The 20,460-nt window shown below is 44.7% G+C and overlaps 1 protein-coding gene and 1 long non-coding RNA gene across 7 annotated transcripts in view; one reads left to right on the top strand and one right to left on the bottom strand.

Annotated features, from left to right (window-relative positions):
• Positions 1-2,670: 2,670 nt before the first annotated feature.
• On the top strand, positions 2,671-5,249 carry LOC122463483. Its single transcript, XR_006286905.1, has 2 exons — positions 2,671-3,382; positions 3,560-5,249. It is a non-coding gene; the product is annotated as an uncharacterized LOC122463483 (long non-coding RNA).
• Positions 5,250-13,558: 8,309 nt separating this feature from the next.
• DUSP16 (dual specificity phosphatase 16) overlaps positions 13,559-20,460 on the bottom strand; it is a 114,323-nt gene continuing 107,421 nt past the window's right edge. For all 6 annotated transcript variants that reach the window (XM_043533352.1, XM_007056932.4, XM_027819292.3 and 3 more), the window contains one exon: positions 13,559-17,842. In XM_043533352.1, coding sequence (XP_043389287.1) covers positions 16,663-17,842 — 1,180 coding nt within the window. In that variant the 3' untranslated portion in view covers positions 13,559-16,662. The remainder of the gene's footprint in view (positions 17,843-20,460) is intronic.

Genomic DNA, 20,460 nt, shown 5'->3' with positions numbered 1-20,460 from the left:
TTGACTTATATTTGAAACATAGCAATGGTTGGACTCAAGCCCTCTGACCATTGTGTGGGAATGGAGTCCCTTTGAAATGAGGAACAATTAATGATTCAGATTTGGCAAAAGATTTATTGGCAGGGTACATGCAAGTAAAGGCAGTTTAATGGGCCCAGTTCTCCATTGCTTTATACCTTGTGTACTTGTGAGCAAAACACCGCCAAATCAAAATTCCCCCCTTTCTCACACCAATGGTAGCTTTGCATAAGTGCTAATGACAACACAAAGTTCAAGGCAAGGGGGAATCAGGCCCCGAGGTCCTGGGCTCTTTCCTAGATTGTCAAGACACTTGCAAGCCAAAAGCCATATAATACACACTGCCTCTCCACCGTAGTGGAGAGATCCATTTGCTAAATTGGGGAGCACTGTAATAAGATCCCTTATCATGCACCTTGATGCAACCCTGATCTCTGCCCACTATTCCATCACCCCTGGGTGTGTGACATTCCCTCGAGCAGCTTCAAACAGCTGCCATATTTCCTTAAGTCAACCTGACACACAAGTATTACCTCCTCTCTCGAGTTACACTGGCTTGAGATCCAGGATGGGCAATATTCAGTCCTAGACCAATGATGAGTAGAATGATCGATATCCCACAGCTGTGCAGAGCTAGATGCTGGAAGCTTATACCACTGGGTAGGTCACAAGATACCAGAGCTTACATTTTGTTAGGTCTTTTTTTAGAAGGTAGGTACTGTAAATGTTTTCTCTCCCATAAAGGTCTGGACAGTTGGACAGTCCTGGTATTAAGGTACTATATCAAAGATGCAATATATCCTGTGGTTCCGCAATTTGTTCTGTCTCTCTGAGTGTGGCGCACATATGCATACACAACACTTCCCATCTTCTAAGTACTTTCCAATATTGCTCCTAGCAGCAGAAGTGAGGCAGGTGTCTTGAGTATTCTCTCCATTTTACTACAGCTGCAGAAACTAAGGCAGTGATGTAAACTTTGCTGCAGATGACACGATGTTCCCTCTAATTTTTTACGTCCATGTGCGGAATTAATTTTGTTATGTGCACCAGTATGGAGATGATGTGTGGCAGGGGTGGGGTCAAGGGGTTCGGAGTGTGGGGAGGGGGCTCAGGGCCGGGACAGAGGGTTGGGGTGCGGGGGTGAGGGCTCTGGCTCAGGGTGTGGGCTCTGGGGTGAGGCTGGGGATGAGGGGTTTGGGGTGCAGGCTGCAGCCGGGAGAGAGAACTCCCCCCGGCCCTTGTCGCAGCAGCCTGGGGCTGGGGGAGAGGTGCCTTTCCCTGGCCACAGCATCTCTGGGACCAGGGGAGAGGCGCTTCTCCCTGCCTGTGAGGTCCTTGATAGCCTGCTGTGTGGCCACGCAGCTTAGAGGGAACTTAGATGCCACAGCAAGTCAGCAACTTCTTAATTTATGCACTGTTGCCATGAAACATTTAGAAAATGGTCTGACTGTGAAAAAAATTCTTATTTGTGAGAATCTGGTTGTATAGATCTCTGGACACTGCTGAACACCCTGTTAGTGCTTTACAAATAGCAAGGAAACAACACTGTGGTCTGCAGGCCTCCGTGTCGGGTATCAAAACAAACCAATAAAATCAGTAGCTTAACTGGAAAATATAACTGGGCCCTGATGCCAAACATCCTCAAAAGTGTGTATACAAGTGTCAGCCATTCTGTTCAATGGGTGGCACAGAAAGCGTACATGTGACAGTTGCTTTGTAAAATGCCATGTACACGTTCTGTAATTGTTCACAATTTTATTTCATTTCTCCACCATTAGATTTTGTAACCCATAAGTCTTTGGACCACTTGCGGAGGGAAAGCTACTCCTTTCTGTATGTCCATAAGCTGCTGCTTTGGTCATTTTGCTGCTGTTGGTTTTCTTAATTGCTGCTGCTCTCCAGTTTGCTCCATGTCCTGCTTATTGGCTTCATCTCAGACATATGTAATACTCAAGGTGTTAGATGATCTTTTTTCCCTTCATGCTGTTTAGTATGGCATTTGGTGTAAGCCTTGAGTCACCAGCCTACTAATGCAATTCCTTTTCCAAACCTCCTCCCAAACAGCATCAAAAATAGTCCCAATAACACTCTCCGTTATGTCATCCATGAAACACAGCTGGCCAGTAGTTCTGGAAGAGATGCAGCCCCACACCCTGGCACTAATAATACTCAAAGGTGACTGTAAAAGGAAAATAAACATTCCTGTCCTTTGCGGCTGCATTATGATGTGAAAAAAGGTCTGATGGTTTGGGGGTCACTAAAAAATGTTTGGTGGCTTATGTTTCTTTTGTTTTAAACTAGAAATATTAGTCGTTGGCCTCCTGTTATTGATTGAAAATCCTCTGGAGAACAAGGTGGGTTTCTGATATCATAGGGCAGTCGTTCTCAACCAGGGGTCTATGTACTCCTGGGGGTACTTCAGCTCATCTAAATATTTGCCTAGTTTTACAACAGGCTACATAAAAAGCACTAGCAAAGTCAGTACAAACTAAAATTTCACACAGACAATGACTTGTTTGTACTACTCTATATACTATACACTGACATGTAAGTACAATATTTATATTCCTGTTGATTTATTTTATAATTATATGGTAAAAATGAGAAAGTCAGCAGTTTTGCAGTAATAATGTGCTGTGACACCTTTGTATTTTTATGTCTAATTCTGTAATCAAGTCGTTTAAGTGAAGTGAAACTTGGGGTACACAACACAAATCAGAATTCTGAAAGGGGTACAGTAGTCTGGAAAGGTTGAGAACCACTGTCATAGGGGACTGAAACGTGAGTAGATTTTCTAAACATTGTATGTTTTAGTAACACCTATTTAACTCAAACTCTTTTCATTTGGAGAAAGGAAGGTTACTTACTTTACAGTACCTGGAATTCTTTGAGATGTGTGATCCCCATGGGTATACCACTGTGGGTGTTTATGGGCTTCATGCACTGAGACTGTCCATGCCTTTGTCACCTCATGCTCTGACCCAAGGGCATAAGGGATGGCATAGCCTGACCGCCTCTCCAATTCCTTCTCTACTGTGAATCACCTGAGGAAAGGCTCTGAAGCCAAGGAGAAGGAGGAGGGTAGGCAGCAAAATACCCATAGGGACCATACATCTCAGAGAACTCCAGTTATTGCAAGGTAAGTAACCTTCCTTTCTTCTTTGAGTGGTGGTCCTGATGGGGTATTCCACTGAGGATGACTCACAATCAGTATTCATAGAGGAGGAGGGTGCAAGGAACCATGCTGCGCTACAGACTGCAGGACCCGTATACCACGCTGAAGGATGTGCTTGTACCAGACTCTAATATCCAGGAGGGGAACACCCTGAAGAGAAGCCCCTGAGGTAGCCTTAGCTCTAGCCAAGTGAGTCCTCCGCCTCTTGGGGGGGGGTGGGGGAGTCTCCATCAGCTCATAGCAGAGCAGGAAGCAATCTGGGATCCATTTACAAAGCCTCTGTGAGGAGATTGCTTCCCCTTCTGTCCCCTCAGTAATGGAAACAAAGAATCTCAGAGATTTCCTGAAGGATTTTCTCCTTTGCAGGTAGAAAACTAAGGCACAGCAGACATACAGAGAATGGAGCTTCCTGTCTTCTTTGGTGCTGTGAGGGTTTTGGGTAGAAAACAGGCAAGTATATGACTTGAGTCAAGAGGAGTTCAGAGGAAACGCTGGGAATGAACTTGGGGTGTAACCTCAAAGAAACCTTATCCTTATGAAAGACCTTGTCTGGAGGGTCTGCCATAAGGGCGCCGAGCTCATCGAGTCTTGTGGAGGTGATTGTAGTCAGGAAGGCCACCTTCAGAGACAGATAAAGGAGCAGGAAGCCAAAGATTCAAAAGGAGGATTCGTGAGTGCTGACAACACCAGATTGAGGTCCCAGGTTCGTGCCAGTTCTGGTACCAGAGGCAGTGTTCTGGTAAGTCCTTTTCAAAAACCTTGAAGTCAGAGAGTGGGTGAAGACTGAATAGATCACCACCACAGTATGGAAAGCGTTGATTGCTGTGAAATGCACACAGTAAGCTTAGAGATAGGCCTCAGTTCTTTAGGGAAAGGAGGTAGTCCAAAATGGTAGGGCTCCCAGTGCTTTGGAGGTATTGGGCGACGTTGGCACCAGATAGAAAATATTTCCATTTAACGGCGTAACATTTCTCATGGAGATCTTCCTGATGTTATTAGAAGATGTGTTGTACCCCCCTGTGAACATGACCTTTCTAAGCTTGTTGTCTATCCAAATACAAGGCTTATAGATGGAGGAATGCTGGGTTGGAATGGTTGGTCTTGCCTTTGTCCTGAGTCAGCAGGTTTGGAAACTGCTGGAGTCATAGGCACAGACATGCTGCTGCATGAAGGATGCTGGTGAACCAAAACTGCCTCAGGCAGCAGGGTGCCATCAGAATTACCAGTGCTTTGTCCTGCTTTATTTTTCTCAGTATTCAAGATAAGAGGGATGGGTGGGTATACGTTAGTGGCTCTGAACAGTGAATTAGGACCTAAGCTGCTTGGGAGTAGTAGGCTTGGCATTTTTTCTTCTCTTGGGACATGAAGAGGTTCCACGCTGGAAATCCCCACTGTCGAAAGATGTTTTGTACCACCCAGTCGTGCAGTCCCCACTTGTGTTCACTGTTGAAATGCCTGCCGAGACTGTTCGCCAACATGTTTGTTACTCCCGGGAGGTGCACTACCAAGATGATGATCTGGTGTTGGATGCACCAGATTCAGAATTTGGTCACCTCTGTTCACAGAGGGGTGGACCTCACTCCTTCCTGTTTGTTGACATAGTATATTATGGTTATAATGTCTGACATGACCTGAACATGCAGGGCACAGATGAAAGGAACCTTTTGCAGGCTTCATGTACTGCTCTCAGTTCAAGGAGTTTGATGCGAGGGTGGTTATCCTGAATCTTGAACAGCGTATGAAGATGTTCAGTTGTCTAAGGAGCAGGATGGGTCTCCAGCCTCCCTTCTGTTTGGGAACGAAGAAGCATCTCCAGTGAAAACCCGTCCCCCTGTGTCAAGGAGGCAGGGTTCGACAGTTGCTAGCTGGATCAGGGAGTCTACCTTCTGTCTGAAGATCCTCTTGTGAGAGGGATCCGTGAAGAAGGATGGGGAAGGGGGTTTTGTGAAAGGGATGGAAGGAAGTTCTATTGTGTAGCTGCTGGAGATGATCTTTAGGACCCATCTGTCTGACACAATATGATGCAGTACTGGAAAGAAACTGGCTAGGTGGCCACCAAAACGGGTATCAGAAGGAGTGGGGATTGATTGTCAGCTCCCTGGGGTCCCATCAAAATGGGACAGGAGGTTGGGACTGGGCAGAGGATAACACTGGGGCATTTTGTCTGCTCTGCTGCATTTTCTGGCACTTCCTGGGAGGCTCATAAGCTCTCTGATGGTAAAACGGGTGAGGAGCAGGATGTTATTTATAAGGAGATGGTTTGGAGTACCTCTCCAAGGTGCTGGGGTGTAAATACCAGAGGAGCAGATGGTTGCACAGGAGTCTTTAAGGGTGTGCAGAGACTTATCAGTGTTCTCACTAAGTAGATTGTTGCTGTGACAAGGCGCACGCATCTCTTGTCCTCATCAGGTGGGTCTTCAGTGGCTCAGCCCTTCAGCGAAGTCACACACAGTCTAAACACATGAAGGAACCCTGGGGTAAAAGGTCCAGCAGGGCCTGTCCCTGTGACCTTGTTACTGTCTTTAGCCCTATTTCTGGGCTAGCTTTAAGTCTGTGTCTGCCCTGGTAGAGAGCAGTTCCTGCAGGGCTTTCACTCTGGAGACTCTAAGTCCTGCCCTTCACTTGGGCCTCTAAACAAGCCTTCTCCCCTTCTCAGGGCTTTGGCCACACCAGGCCCACCTAGTACTCCAGATCCTGACCCAGGGACCCTATAAATAGCAGCCAGGTGTGGCTTTCTGCAATAGCTGCTGCTGCTATTCCCTGGGCCACTTCCCAGAGCCCCTTCCTCTGACCCTGTAGCTCCTTTTACCTGAGCCTGCTGCATTCTGATTGGCTGCTTTCCGTCAGCCTTTCTAGTTAGGACTGGAGGGTGTGCAGCCAAAAGTTTGCCAAAGCTCTGTAGAGGGCAGTGTGTAAGTATTGCCTGCCACCGTCCCTATGCTGGAGAGGAAAGATGTGGTTGGGGGTTGCTTGAAGTCATGCGGCACTAGAGGGTGTGAAGCCCAGATAGACGTCAGAGCAGGCGCTGTGGTAGTGAGACATCGAACAAAGTTTACCGTTGTGTTGCTTCCGCCACCAGAGAAGTGCCGGTGTATGGCTCCTTATAATTGTAAATGTTTGATTAAAAAAAAAATTAAAACCATTTTGAGGGGGGTTAGATGGACAAATAATGATAGTGAGTTTATCCTTCCACTAAGAAAAATAGTTCCTAACTGGAGGAGAAAACAGCAGGGGAAGGTTATAAACTGTTTAAAGAAATAGGGAAAAATACTGAGTGTTTTCATTCCTCTTTTCCCTCTCCATTTGGAAGGTTCCCTGGTTGAGTTGGGTCCCCTATCCAGCCCGCCAGGAAGCCTTTCAGCAGCAGTTTGTCCCAACAGGCACCTGGCAGCTCCCGTTCTAACTAAAGTTGGAATATTGAATGGCTGTTAAAGTAGCACAGAGGTAAAAGGGGGTAGAGGGCCAGCAATGGCTGCTGAAAGGGAAGCCTGGTACTACTGGGTTGGACGCTGCCCCATTTTTGCCTCCCCCTTCCACAGTCTGCCTCAGATCTTTGCGCCCTCAATAATTCTGCCCCTCCTCTCTTCAGCTTAAAATAAAGGGCATAAGGTCACTCAGTAGTAGTCACAGCGATGGGATGGGGAGGTGAATGTGTCAGCAGCGACTGGTTTACAGCTTTGAATGCCATACTCTAATTTCTGTTCAATCAGCCTGACCCTTACTAGCCCGTGTTCATCTGGTACAGGTAGGGTTGTCTGGTACAGCTTCGGGAGTGAAAAAGTCTGGACGGGACATTACTCTAGAACTGCAGTGGGGAAGCTTGGAAGAGAGGAAGGGTGGCTTAATGGTTAGGGTGCTAGCCTGGGACTGGAGAGACCCAAGTTCAATTTTCTGCTACACACACACTTCCTCTGTGATGCTGGGTAAGTCACTTAGTCTCTCTGGGCCTCCGTTCCCCATCTGTCAAATGGGGATAATGTCCCTGCCCTACCTCACAGAGGTGCTGTGAGGATAAGTATGTTAAAGATTGTGAGTGGTCAGGTACTATAGTAATGGGGCTCATAGGAGTAGCGAAGATAGGGGATGGCCATGTTCTACCGTACCCTAACTGTGCACTGGAATGGTGAGACTTGTAGTGTAGATGTTGTCCTGCCCCACCGACACTTTAGTGCCGCTTCAGGGGTTTATGTTATTGAGCGAGGTTGATTGTCCAGCAGTTTATTTAATGCTGTATGAAAGTTGTGTGTGTTTATTTACTAAATGCAGCTTCCTCCAGTGCTAGCCAGCAGGAGGACTTCTCTCACTGGGCTGTTGTCTAAGGACATTTTCAAATCTCTCTAGTCTAGGAGACAACCTTGACTTGAAATATTTATTCTGTTTGGGTTTTATTAATAAACGAAGGATGTGTGATTCATGCTGGAACCTCCTCTGTGGAGACTTCTTCAGGGGGGAAAAACTTCTTATCTTTAGAAGTACTGTCCAGTTCCTGTGTGTCATCCTGTGGGTGGAGGTCTTTAACCCTGTTCTGCGTTTTAGGATGCATACCATTTGAAGGTAACCTTCTCATTCTGAAAAATGCTTGGCGTTCAGCTGTGGGTCCTACAGGCAGCCTATGGGGTCATCCTGTAGTGATTCAGCCAGCAGCCAACTAAGCTGCAGGAGAGTGCTTTAAGTATAGAAGTGTTCAATAATCACAATAGGCCTGTATTACCTTTTCACACATGCACTGTTAGTTTGGCAACAGGTTTTCTGCATGATAATTTCTAGCTTCAAAATACAGCACTAGGACTCAAAGCAGCAGCCATGTTAGTCTGTATTCGCAGAAAGAAAAGGAGTACTTGTGGCACCTTAGAGACTAACCAATTTATTTGAGCATAAGCTTTCGTGAGCTACAGCTCACTTCATCGGATGCATACTGTGGAAAATACAGAAGATGTTCTTATACATACAAACCATGAAAAAATGGGTGTTTACCACTACAAAAGGTTTTCTCTTCCCCCACCCCACTCTCCTGTTGGTAATAGCTTATCTAAAGTGATCACTCTCCTTACAATGTGTATGATAATCAAGGTGGGCCATTTCCAGCACAAATCCAGGGTTTAACAAGAACGTCGGGGGGGGACGGGTAGGAAAAAACAAGGGGAAATAGGCTTGAATAGAGACTGGGAGTGGCTAAGTCATTATGCAAGGTAACCTAAGTTAATTGTATCCAATTTGCAAATGAATTCCAATTCAACAGTCTCTCGCTAGAGACTAATCCACAGAGACCTCCCTACCAACACTACAAAAAGAAGGATTCTAGGGGGACTCCTCCTGAAGGTCGAGACAGCAGACTGGACTTCTACATAGAGTGCTTCCGCCGACGTGCACGGGCTGAAATTGTGGAAAAGCAGCATCACGTACCCCACAACCTCAGCCGTGCAGAACACAATGCCATCCACAGCCTCAAACAACTCTGACATCATAAATCAAAAAGGCTGACAAAGGAGGTGCTGTTATCATCATGAATAGGTCGGAATATGAACAAGAGGCTGCTCGGCAGCTCTCCAACACCACTTTCTACAAGCCATTAACTCTGATCCCACTGAGAGTTACCAGAAGAAACTACAGCATTTGCTCAAGAAACTCCCTGAAAAAGCACAAGATCAAATCCGCACAGACACACCCCTGGAACCGCGACCTGGGATATTCTATCTACTACCCAAGATCCATAAACCTGGATCCTGGGCGCCCCATCATCTCAGGCATTGGCACCCTGACAGCAGGATTGTCTGGCTATGTAGACTCCCTCCTCAGGCCCTACGCTACCAGCACTCCCAGCTACCTTCGAGACACCACTGACTTCCTGAGGAAACTACAATTCATCGATAATCTTCCTGATAACACCATCCTGGCCGCTATGGATGTAGAAGCCCTCTACACCAACATTCCACACAAAGATGGACTACAAGCCGTCAGGAACAGTATCCCCGATAATGTCACGGCTAACCTGGTGGCTGAACTTTGTGACTTTATCCTTACCCATAACTATTTTACATTTGGGGATAATGTATACCTTCAAATCAGCGGCACTGCTATGGGTACCCGCATGGCCGCACAGTATGCCAACATGTTTATGGCTGACTTAAAACAACGCTTCCTCAGCTCTCGTCCCCTAACGCCCTTACTCTACTTGCGCTACACTGATGACATATTCATCATCTGGACCCATGGAAAAGAAGCCCTTGAGGAATTCCACCATGATTTCAGCAATTTCCATCCCACCATCAACCTCAGCCTAGACCAGTCCACACAAGAGATTCACTTCCTGGACACTACAGTGCTAATAAGCAATGGTCACATAAACACCACCCTATACCGGAAACCTACTGACCGCTATTCCTACCTACATGCCTCCAGCTTTCACCCTGACCACACCACACGATCCATTGTCTACAGCCAAGCTCTGCGATACAACCGCATTTCCTCCAACCCCTCAGACAGAGACAAACACCTACAAGATCTCTATCAAGCATTCTTACAATACCCACCTGCGGAAGTGAAGAAACAGATTGATAGAGCCAGAAGAGTTCCCAGAAGTCACCTACTACAGGACAGGCCTAACAAAGAAAGTAATAGAACGCCACTAGCCGTCACCTTCAGCCCCCAACTAAAACCCCTCCAACGCATTAAGGATCTACAACCTATCCTGAAGAATGACCCAACACTCTCACAAATCTTGGGAGACAGGCCAGTCCTTGCCTACAGACAGCCCCCCAACCTGAAGCGAATACTCACCAGCAACCACATACCACACAACAGAACCACTAACCCAGGAACCTATCCTTGCAACAAAGCCCGTTGCCAACTGTGCCCACATATCTATTCAGGGGACACCATCACAGGGCCTAATAACATCAGCCACACTATCAGAGGCTCGTTCACCTGCACATCCACCAATGTGATATATGCCATCAGGTGCCAGCAATGCCCCTCTGCCATGTACATTGGTCAAACTGGACAGTCTCTGCGTAAAAGAATAAATGGACACAAATCAGATGTCAAGAATTATAACATTCAAAAAGTAGTCGGAGAACACTTCAATCTCTCTGGTCACGCGATTACAGACATGAAAGTTGCGATATTACAACAGAAAAACTTCAAAACCAGACTCCAGCGAGAGACTGTTTGAATTGGAATTCATTTGCAAATTGGATACAATTAACTTAGGTTACCTTGCATAATGACTTAGCCACTCCCAGTCTCTATTCAAGCCTATTTCCCCTTGTTTTTTCCTACCCCCCCCTCCTCCCCTCAGACGTTCTTGTTAAACCCTGGATTTGTGCTGGAAATGGCCCACCTTGATTATCATACACATTGTAAGGAGAGTGATCACTTTAGATAAGCTATTACCAACAGGAGAGTGGGGTTGGGGAAGAGAAAACCTTTTGTAGTGGTAAACACCCATTTTTTCATGGTTTGCATGTATAAGAACATCTTCTGTATTTTCCACAGTATGCATCCGATGAAGTGAGCTGTAGCTCACGAAAGCTTATGCTCAAATAAATTGGTTAGTCTCTAAGGTGCCACAAGTCCTCCTTTTCTTTAAGTAATACTCTAGAGGGGTAGTTTGCCTGGAGCTCAGTTGTCCAATAAGGATAATTAGGAGCAGAATCCTTTTGGGCTTCAAAACAAATTGTGTTCTGGGAGAGTGTTCACCAGAGTACTACAATAATGGAATATTTTTTTACCTCAGGAGGAAGTTAAAGGTTAAAAACAAATGCAAGGGAGTTGGGTTTTTTAGTCACCATGCTATTCCCTCACCAAACTATTGAATTTAAAATTCAGATGCGCTTTTGCTCAGCTTTAATGTGTGAGAGAGTCAGGAGCTCCTAGGAAGAACTCTGATTTTCAGAACTGTTCAGCCTTCGTCTAACTCTGCTCCTACTGAAGACGGTGGACATAGAGTTAGGCCAACACTGAGTCTTTTGAAAACACCACCCTTCGGTCATTTTTCTTAAACAGAACAAGCACCAATCAAATCAGGTTGTATGGTTGCTGTGTTCATAACTAGCAGCAGACTGTTTCACAGCCCTTCGCTACTAACAGTAAGTTACAGTTTTGACAGATGAACGCTCTGCACACACACTTTGGGAAGCTTAAACAATCTGGAAAAATGTCTGTATAGAAATATTACTTACTGCTCTCTTACCAAAGTTGAAATGCTTTACTTTATTGGTATTAAGTTCCTTACACTCAACAGCACCACATTGCCTTTGTCTGCATTATGGAGTTCTCTTGTGTTGTGGTTGGAGAAGTAGACCAAGTTGTCCACTAGAATCTGGACTGAACAAACCAGGTCTGGAACTTGGCCTTTATATGAAGCTAAAGGCATGTCTACACAGCAACTAGACAGCCAGGGCTCGGGCTGCAGGGTTATTCCAGTGCTGTGTGGACTTCCAGGCCCAGATTAGAGCCTGGGCTCCAGGGCCCTGAGAGGTCGGAGGGTCCTAGAGCTTGGGCTCCAAACTGAGCCTGGAAATCTACACAGCAATTAAACAGCCCGGTGTTTTTCTTTGCTGCATAGACCTAGATGTTCCACAGGTGAAAAGGTCGTGCATTTAATCAGTAGGCTGCCAGACCCCTGAAATAGTAAGAGGCAGATTTGAGAATGTTGTTGGAGCTGGCTTGTGGCAGCATGCAAGCTGCTGATGCAGCTGACAAAGTTATGGTGAGTCCAACTGTATTTCACCTCCTTCCCTTCCGCCAGGGAGGGCTTGGGGTCTCTTGTTGCAGTGCTCTGATGGAACCAGCACGGAGCACAGGAGGGTGGGTGTGGGGAGAGGAGTACGGTAAATCATGGAAAGGCTGGGTGGGGCATGCAGCGGGGTGGGGGTGAGGAACAATTGGAAGATAAGCAGACTCATTTTGAAACTAGACTCTTGTTCCTTTTAAGGTCTATTTCTCAAGGAGAACTCAAGTGCAAAATGTTCTATTTAAATCAGAACTTGACTTGCTGGGGGCAGAGTGAAGCCATGTGAGGGCAGACACTGCACGGAGGTTTTCAAGATGCGCATTTTTCTTCATCTAAGAACATGACGCAGTTTAGATGAGACGTTGCTCTTGCCCTATATTTTTTTTTCCCCTGTATTGGATGCAAGCAGTTATTTAGCACTGGTAGTTTGTTTTCAGAAAGCCAGCACAAAGTAAGATTGCGAGTTACATGGTGCTACTACCTCCTAGGGAAGGGGAAATACAGAAACGTTTGGCCCTTTCCCTTTTAATATTATAAATGGAACTTTTTTTTTAAAAAAAGGAAGAGACTGCTGAATTTTGGGTGGAGAGTTAGGAATGATTTTAATAAGCTGGCACGCAAGGGTTTGTAGGAGTCATCATAGCCTCCAGTAGCATCACTCTTGAACCATTTCAGAGTAGCAGCCGTGTTAGTCTGTATCCGCAGAAAGAAAAGGAGTACTTGTGGCACCTTAGAGACTAACCAATTTATTTGAGCATAAGCTTTCCTGAGCTACAGCTCACCCAGGGGTGCTGAGAGCCATTGAACCAAACTGTAAACCCTGGATACGATGGAAACTGCTTCAAGCCAGGGGGTGCAGGAGCACCTTCAGCACCAATGCCTTCACCAGCTGGTAGGCTGACATCTCAGCCAAAGAAACATCCTCCGTTCAGTACTGTCAGAGTTTAATCTTACTAGGTTTTCCCAGAAAAGAAAGCACTACGACGGAGTCTGAAAGGTGAGGCCAGGCTGGCATGTCCACGGTCCCCGCATGTGTCACTCCCCTTCAGCAGCAAGGCACTGTGTGCGCACACCTGCCCATGCAGCATCTGTCAGTCATGCTAAACAAACTAGGGGAAGGGCAGCACGAGAGCATAGCATGAGGGGCACTCCCCCGGCCCCTAGGTAATTTAAACAGTTTGAAACAGTTGCAGCAAGACCAGTAGCACAGCTGTTCTTCAAAGCCTCAGTGTATCCACTTGGGGAACTGGATTATTGCCTTGTAAAGCAAGTACCACTGTGCATTCGTGTTAACCTTTTAAACCGTCAATTATTGTTAAACACACGGATACAACAGCTGTTGCTGTTCTAATGGGTAGAGGGTGTGTGGGAACAGGCAAAAACACCAAAATGATTATTGAAGATGTAGAATCACGACTGACTGCTAAGTGTGACTAAGCTCAGTTAAAGTTCAACATTCGTTTGCCTCCACTTCAGCAAAGCTGCCCATTCTGTAATTAATAAGTAGATGACCAGCAGCAGCCGCTGACAAAGCATACAGGAGATCCAGCCTCCTGCTTGCTTGGAACTGTGTTGTATTGCAAGCCGGTAGGTGCATGCTCTGCAGCTGACTGCAAAAAGTCTCTCAGCCATTCTATAGAAACAGGTACCACTTCTGATTTTATTTCATCATAACATACAAGTAATGCTCATGACACATCAAGATGAGAAACTCATCTTTGAACCATTTAAACAGCTTGCCATACACCAAAGAACATTATATTCAGATTAAACATTTACACACTGCTCCCCCCAGCCTCCGTCTCACTTTCCAAGCTTCTTAAACCCATTTTCTAGCATCTCTCAGGTACAGGATATGAGTACAGAAATGAGATAAGGAGATACCACTACTAGACAGGCTCCAAGGCTTCTTTCTCCCATGCTGGTGCGCTCAACAGCCCAATCCAATAGACTGCTGATCCTGCAGCCATGACTTCACTGTTGATTAGAGGATGTTTGGAATGATGAGGAGTTGCAATGAGACCAGATTTCAGTTGCCAAGAAAGGGTTTAAAAAAAAAAAAAAAAAGTCTCCTAGCAGAAGCCAGGACGATCTCAGCTTTGTTTCTGCTGGCAGGGATGTCTTTAAAATTCTTTCCAAACCCCCTTCTTGTGAAATATTTGATTTCAACTATTACTTAAAAAAAGTGGTTGTAACTGAAATCTGGTATACATGAGATCTGATAAATGGATCACATGTATCCTGTATATTACAAACATTGTGTGTTTGTATGCTCAGTGTCACTTTCACTTGCTACATAAAACAAGTGGCAGCATGGGTAGTGATTAGCCAAGACCTGATATGCTTTACAATGTGGTATCAACCTACATGCTTGCTGAAACTACCCTCCCTTCCTGCATTTCATACACACATAACAAACACAGTCTATGGATTCAACCATTCCAGTTGCAGTCTGTGTGTCTCGCACTCTTTAGGATCAAGTTAATCAACTCTGTAGCTTTCTCTCAGTGCTAGTTTTAAAAAAGTCCATCATAGGACATTTAAGTCACATCCTAGCCACAAATAAAACAAAAAAAGACAAAATCCTGTCCATTTCTCGATATAGTAAAACCTGAGATTTGAGTCACCAACTAGCTACTCTTAAAGAACAAAAACAAGCTGCTGACTTGAACTAGGGCTTCAGTGACTACCAGATCTTAACTGACAAAACCTCAGCCAACTGCTTTAAAAAGCAGTTAAATCATTTTAAAGTATTTTATATTTTCAGCTGCCTGCACTGAAACTGTACAAACAGGGGTCCTACTGCAGGACGCTGTAGGGATCTGGAGAATTTTCAAATTGTGATCTTTGTCACAATGCTGGATTGAACGACGAAGCATGATGTTAGACCCCTGCGTATCGTTTGTTATTTTAATACCATAATCCTCTAACAAGGCATATGAAGTGGCAGCCAGAGTACCACAAGAATCACAGGCTGGAGAGAGAAAGCAGCTGGTTCTCTCCCTCTCAGAATAAATAAAAATACAATAAATGAATGACCCCTATCCCTGTCCCCTCTGGCAGCAAGGAAATGACAAGATCTTCCCTAGCAGGAATCTCCAATAGGTAGTTAAGGCTCTGAAACAGGTACTGGCCAGCAACAACAACAAGAGCAGCTGTGGCAGGATTTACAACTCTCGCCATCAGCAAAACTATGTTGTATTAGCATAGAAGGCCTACAGTGGGGATAGAGATAGAACTGCAATGGCCAGATTCTCAGGTTAGCTTAGAACATGTCATGGGAAATTCTTTTATCTCCAGCACTTGGTCTTGATTTTTCTTTTTAAATCTTATTTCTTTAAATGCTATCTTCTACCCCCAGCCCCTGAAGGACAGTAATGTGGAACCCCTTCTGTCCCTCTTGGATGACTGAGGCTTGATCTTAACAGGCTGCTCCACTTCTCATCTGAAGTTAGTGGGTCCGACAAGGTTTGAGGATTAAAGAAGGGATGTGTACGTGCCTAGGGATGTGCGAATCCTCAGGATCTGGGCAAGGATAAGGAAACAATTACTTTTATTTTTTTTAAAAGGTTGGAAGTAGAGACTAAGCCTTCCCCTTTAGGGAAAGGGACAAGTACAGACGGGGCAATTCTCACACTGTTACTATACTTGAGGGGTCAAATCCAAGGCTCCTACTCATTTTCTTAAAAAAAAAAAAAATATTAAAAAAATTCTGCTCTATCACCTATTTAATTTTCAGTAGACAAAGGGATGGTGCTACTTGCACCCAGCCACTTCTCTCTTGCACATAACCCTAAATATTATCCACTGTTCATGGTACCAGCATTCAGTTCTTCCTTTAGTATCAGTTTTAGAGGTGACAGATTCACACCTCAAGAGCCAACTTCAGAATCACACACTAAAAAACTCTGTCTGGTTTTGTGTTTAAATGAACTGGGGATTGAGCACATTTGAGAAGATTAAATTTTACCACTGGTCTCTAAACCAACTGAGAAACTTGTGCGTAGACCGCTTTAATCAGTCTCACTGTGTGGCCAGTCATCTACTCACACTGCTTACAAGCTGACTACCAGAGAGTGCGTCGCCATGAAAGCTGTAGCTTTCTTTATTTTTTGAGGTATGGGTTTTGCTCTAAAGCAGCTTTCTGGCAAGTCACCTCAAACCTGTCCATGAGAATGATAGTTATGTCAATATTTACATTGTCTGAGCTTTGTTTTTAGCCCAGCCCTGCTGTGATCAGTCACCACTTGTTTGGTTTCATAACCAGTCTCTGTCCTTAAGGAAAAGGATCTCTCTCCAGAAGTCGGCTCAGTCTCAGGGCTAAGGTGCATTGTTGATTGGGGGGTGAAGAGGGGGGGAAGGGAAGGGTTTGAAGACGGGCACTAGAATTCGTTTGTGATTTTTAGTAATGTGTGTCAGTGAAACCAGGGAGATGGCCTATCACCAAGAAAGCTTCGTTTAAAGGATGTGCAATTTGTCGCATATAATCGCTTCATCTGTCAGGGAAAACTTCTGAAACATCTGGCCTTCCATCTTAAGGGGGAGGGGGAGAAAAACAAAAAAAAAATACAGCGGCTCTCCCCCCTGCAGATACTAGTTTGTCATGTCTGGTAATAAATCTATTCATTGCCTTCACACTGAAGCCCCAGTTTTTAAAAAAATTTCAGATTTACAGGGAATTGTTTTCAACGGGGAAAAATAAGCCAGCTACAGTGTCACAATTGTCTGCCATGTCTCAAGATACCTCAATGATTTCCATGCTGCCCGAAAAGCTAGACTGGCTGCCCACTTTCCCCAGTTCCTCTCGGGATCTGTTTTCTGACATGATGCTCTCCCCAAATTCCATCTGGCAACTTCTCCGCTTAAACTGCTTTTCAAAGGAGCTTTCCTCATGCCAGCTGCGCCTTGAGTCACCTCTGTCGCCCTGCTTCTGCCTCCTGCGCACAGCGCCAGCCTGGTCACAGCCCGTGGGCAACTGGCTGCAGCTGTAAGCAGAGTAAGTGGCGCTGCTCCCGTAGATTGCGGAAGCGGAGTAGAAGCGAGAGGATTCCGTCGCAAAATACCAGCTGTTGGTAAGGGACGTGGTGGATGTCTGAGGAGCTAAAATGTCAGAGTGCCAGCCTTTGAGGCCCAGCCCAGCAGCAGACTTCCCCACGTGTTGCTGACTGGTGGGAAGGCCAAACAGGAAGTTTGTTCTGTAGTTGTCTTCCATGCTCCCGCTCCGATGCAGCGGGTACAGCAGCGACCTCTGAGTCGTGCTGCCGCTGCTGGTTCTCCCCATATGCGGCCGCTTGCTCTGGCTGTCCAGCTGCCAGGTGTTCTGCGGCCTCTCAGGGGGATCTGCCGCCTCTTTATCGGGGCTGGTCTCTGGCGTCTGTTCGGAAACTTCCTGGACGGGGGAGAACTGACACAGCTTGTTGCCGCCGTCTAGAATGCTACAGACGTTCAACTGTTTTAAAGCGTCCTCAGATGCTGCAAAACCCTGCACCGACGCAGCCACGCAGCTGCTGCTTGCTGTGTAGGATACTGATTTGATATCCAAAGAAAATGAGCGCTTCAGTCTGTTGCTATCTTCTACCTTGTCCGAGGACACATGGAGTCCATTTATGCCCTGTACCAGCGGGCTGTCCTCTAACGCTGGCAAGTGCGAGTACGGGAGACTTCCAGAGTCCATCAGCTTCTGCTCCACAGGCTCGGAGGTAGAGTTAGGGCCAAGCTGATTAGTGGAGAGGCCACTGCTCTGTCCACTTTCCGGGACCAGTCCATGCTCGTTGCTTTTTTCCAAATGCAAACGTTTCAGCTTGCTCATTGGTCCAGGCTGCCCAGTCTGGTTCTTAATCTTCTTCTCAAAATCCAGAAGCTGGCCCAGGAAATTGAAGTTGGGAGAAATTGTTGCCCTTTTTTCTTTCACAAATCTAAGGGGGAAAAGCAAGAATTATTTAAAAACCCTACTGGTTAAAATGTGCATAATATTCCCACTAAAAGTACTAGGCTTACAGGCCTGGGGGGGGGGGGGGGGTCTTGATTCTTATTAAGGTATTTGGATTCAGGTTCAAAGAAGCACCACTAATGGATGCATGGGAAAGGCAGGGACATCAATGAATTGAACGACTCAAAGGTAAGCAACTAGACAACCCAAAATAGTCTCTCTCCTTTTTACAGTTTACACCGCTCTTCTTAAAGAAGAGGGGGGAAATGGTGCCTTTATTTTTTCTTCCTCACTATATATAAAGAAAGCCTAACAGGGGCTTGGAGTTATTCTGTGCAAGTTTTTACTTCAGATTATCTGGTTTTGAATACCCTGTTCTGCTGGATTTTTTTAAGAGCCTCTCAGACCTTCTTCATATATTAAAGAAAAGAGTTCTTCATTCTTTTCGCCCCTCTCCCTCGTAGGTCACCTTTAACTCTCTCTCTCAATATTTTAAATTAGTTTATCTTGCTAACATTAGCATTTTCTGATCTTCTCTCTGTCCTGTTTTTATCTTCTTGTAGGCAGGGTCAGCCTGATCTGCAATATGTTGGGCCTAATTTGTGCAACAAGGACCACTGGTTTCTATGATGCATCAGTTCTGTCTTCAGCCAACTGAAAATTAATTGACTTTTATATAATTTGATTAATTAAATCTAAAAATGCAACACAGTTGGGCTATGTCAACATTTCAGAATTTCTCAGAAATAGATTCCCCCCAGTTCCTTGGCTGGCAATGTTGTAAAAAATTTGCTTCATGCCCAGTCAGTAAAGCACTGAAACAAGTCCTTACAGCCTATTGAAATCAATGGAATTTATGTACATGCTTAAATTTAAGCATCCAGTATTGAACCGGATGAACTTAAAATATTTAAAGTTAAGAAAGTACATTTGCTAAATTAGAATCCAAAAGTAAACAGAGGTTCAATATTGAAGTTTGGGCAAGCACTTCCTCTGAAGTTATATACAGTAACATCTTGACAACTTGTTTGATTTGCATTGTAGCCCATGAATACTACCTGCTCTTCATAAGCTCTAAAAAGTTACCATTGTTACTGTACATGCCAGCATAGGAGCCCAACCCCACCCTCGTGTTTTCATTCCTGGAATTACACAGGTAACAAAATGGCAGGTGCAATCACAAAAAGCCAGTATAAGTGGAAGTGGCAGCAAATGCATCTGTCCCTGTGATCATGTATTTGGGTGGGAGGAGAAAATATAAAAACCCACCAGGGAAAGGCAAATATCTGGAAGTCTAGGAATATCCTGGGAAATGGGGTGAGGAAGAGTATTAAAACAGGAGCAAAAACCATCAAGACCTAGTGAACTCTAGGGGAAAGTAATTTTCTCTTACAAACATGCACATGTGGAAAAGTAAAACACTCAAACTATACTACATTAAAAAAGCTAAACGCAAAAAAAGTATCCACAAGAAACTGTTCCAGTCAGACTAAAACAGAAAAATCCATATAACTAAGTTATAGAACCATCAAATAAAGAACTACAAAAACGCAAGAGATTGCTTTGGTTTGTTTTGTTTAGCAGTAGTCACCGCTACCAGTCATGGAGAGGACTTGGAACCTTTTGATTACAGTTTATGCTAACCCTTTCAGTGCTAATCCTGTGACTAGTGAAAACAGGCAAATTAATAATAATAATAATTTGAATGGGAAGATCAGACAAGAAGCATAAAATGGCAGCTGACACTACCACCCTTACACATGCATCCATATTATTCTCTGGCAGCTGGGAGAAAGGGACATCCTGCAGACAATTCTCCATCTCAGAATCTCCTGAGCAAGGAACTTGAAGCATTCATTCTAACGTGTTCAGGAAGTCAGTCATTGATTTCATACCATCTTTGTTCTAATTGTTTTCCTCTCTGCTGGTTGCCTTTGTTGGATTAACCCAGTAACTTCTTTCCATCATGTTGTCAGATGTACAAAATAAACTAGAGAAAATACTTTGATCCTTCACTTGGATTTTACTGGTAACAAATGTAAAGCTAAGGTTTCAGACAAGTTATTTTATAGTTGTTTATCTTCTACCTTTCACTAATTCAGAAAATAAAATATGCCCTTTGTAGATTTTCGTTTTTAAAAGCTTTGCACCAAAACAATGCTAAACAATTGCGTTTTTTTAAAAAAAGTCCTTTACCACAACTTTGCACAGAAGTTTGACTTGATTGACAGTGACAGGCTAGAATTCATTGCAAAAGTTCAATTGACTGCAAGTGCTTAGAGCCAATGAGAAATCTCATTAGAAAAAGGTGTTGGACTTCTGTTGTTCATACAACTCCAGTTTCATTTCTCTTAATGTTGCCAGCTTAAAGTGATTCTAACACAAAATCTTAGTCTGCCTTGTGAAACAGGTAATCACTGCACATAAACCATGGATTTTTTGTCTGTGTCCTGTCTAATTCCTAGTTTGTTCATCAGCATCCCTTATTTATGCCACTTTCACCATATCTAATGGAAGTTCCCTTGCATTAGTAGGTTCCTAACTAGTTCTGAGGAGGTGCAGTGTTCAGATCTTGCATGATACATCTCCCACATTCTGTAAAAA

Source organism: Chelonia mydas, chromosome 1 (assembly GCF_015237465.2).
Source record: "Chelonia mydas isolate rCheMyd1 chromosome 1, rCheMyd1.pri.v2, whole genome shotgun sequence".
Lineage (NCBI taxonomy): Eukaryota > Metazoa > Chordata > Testudines > Cheloniidae > Chelonia > Chelonia mydas.
This window is presented reverse-complemented; position numbering and strand designations above follow the sequence as displayed.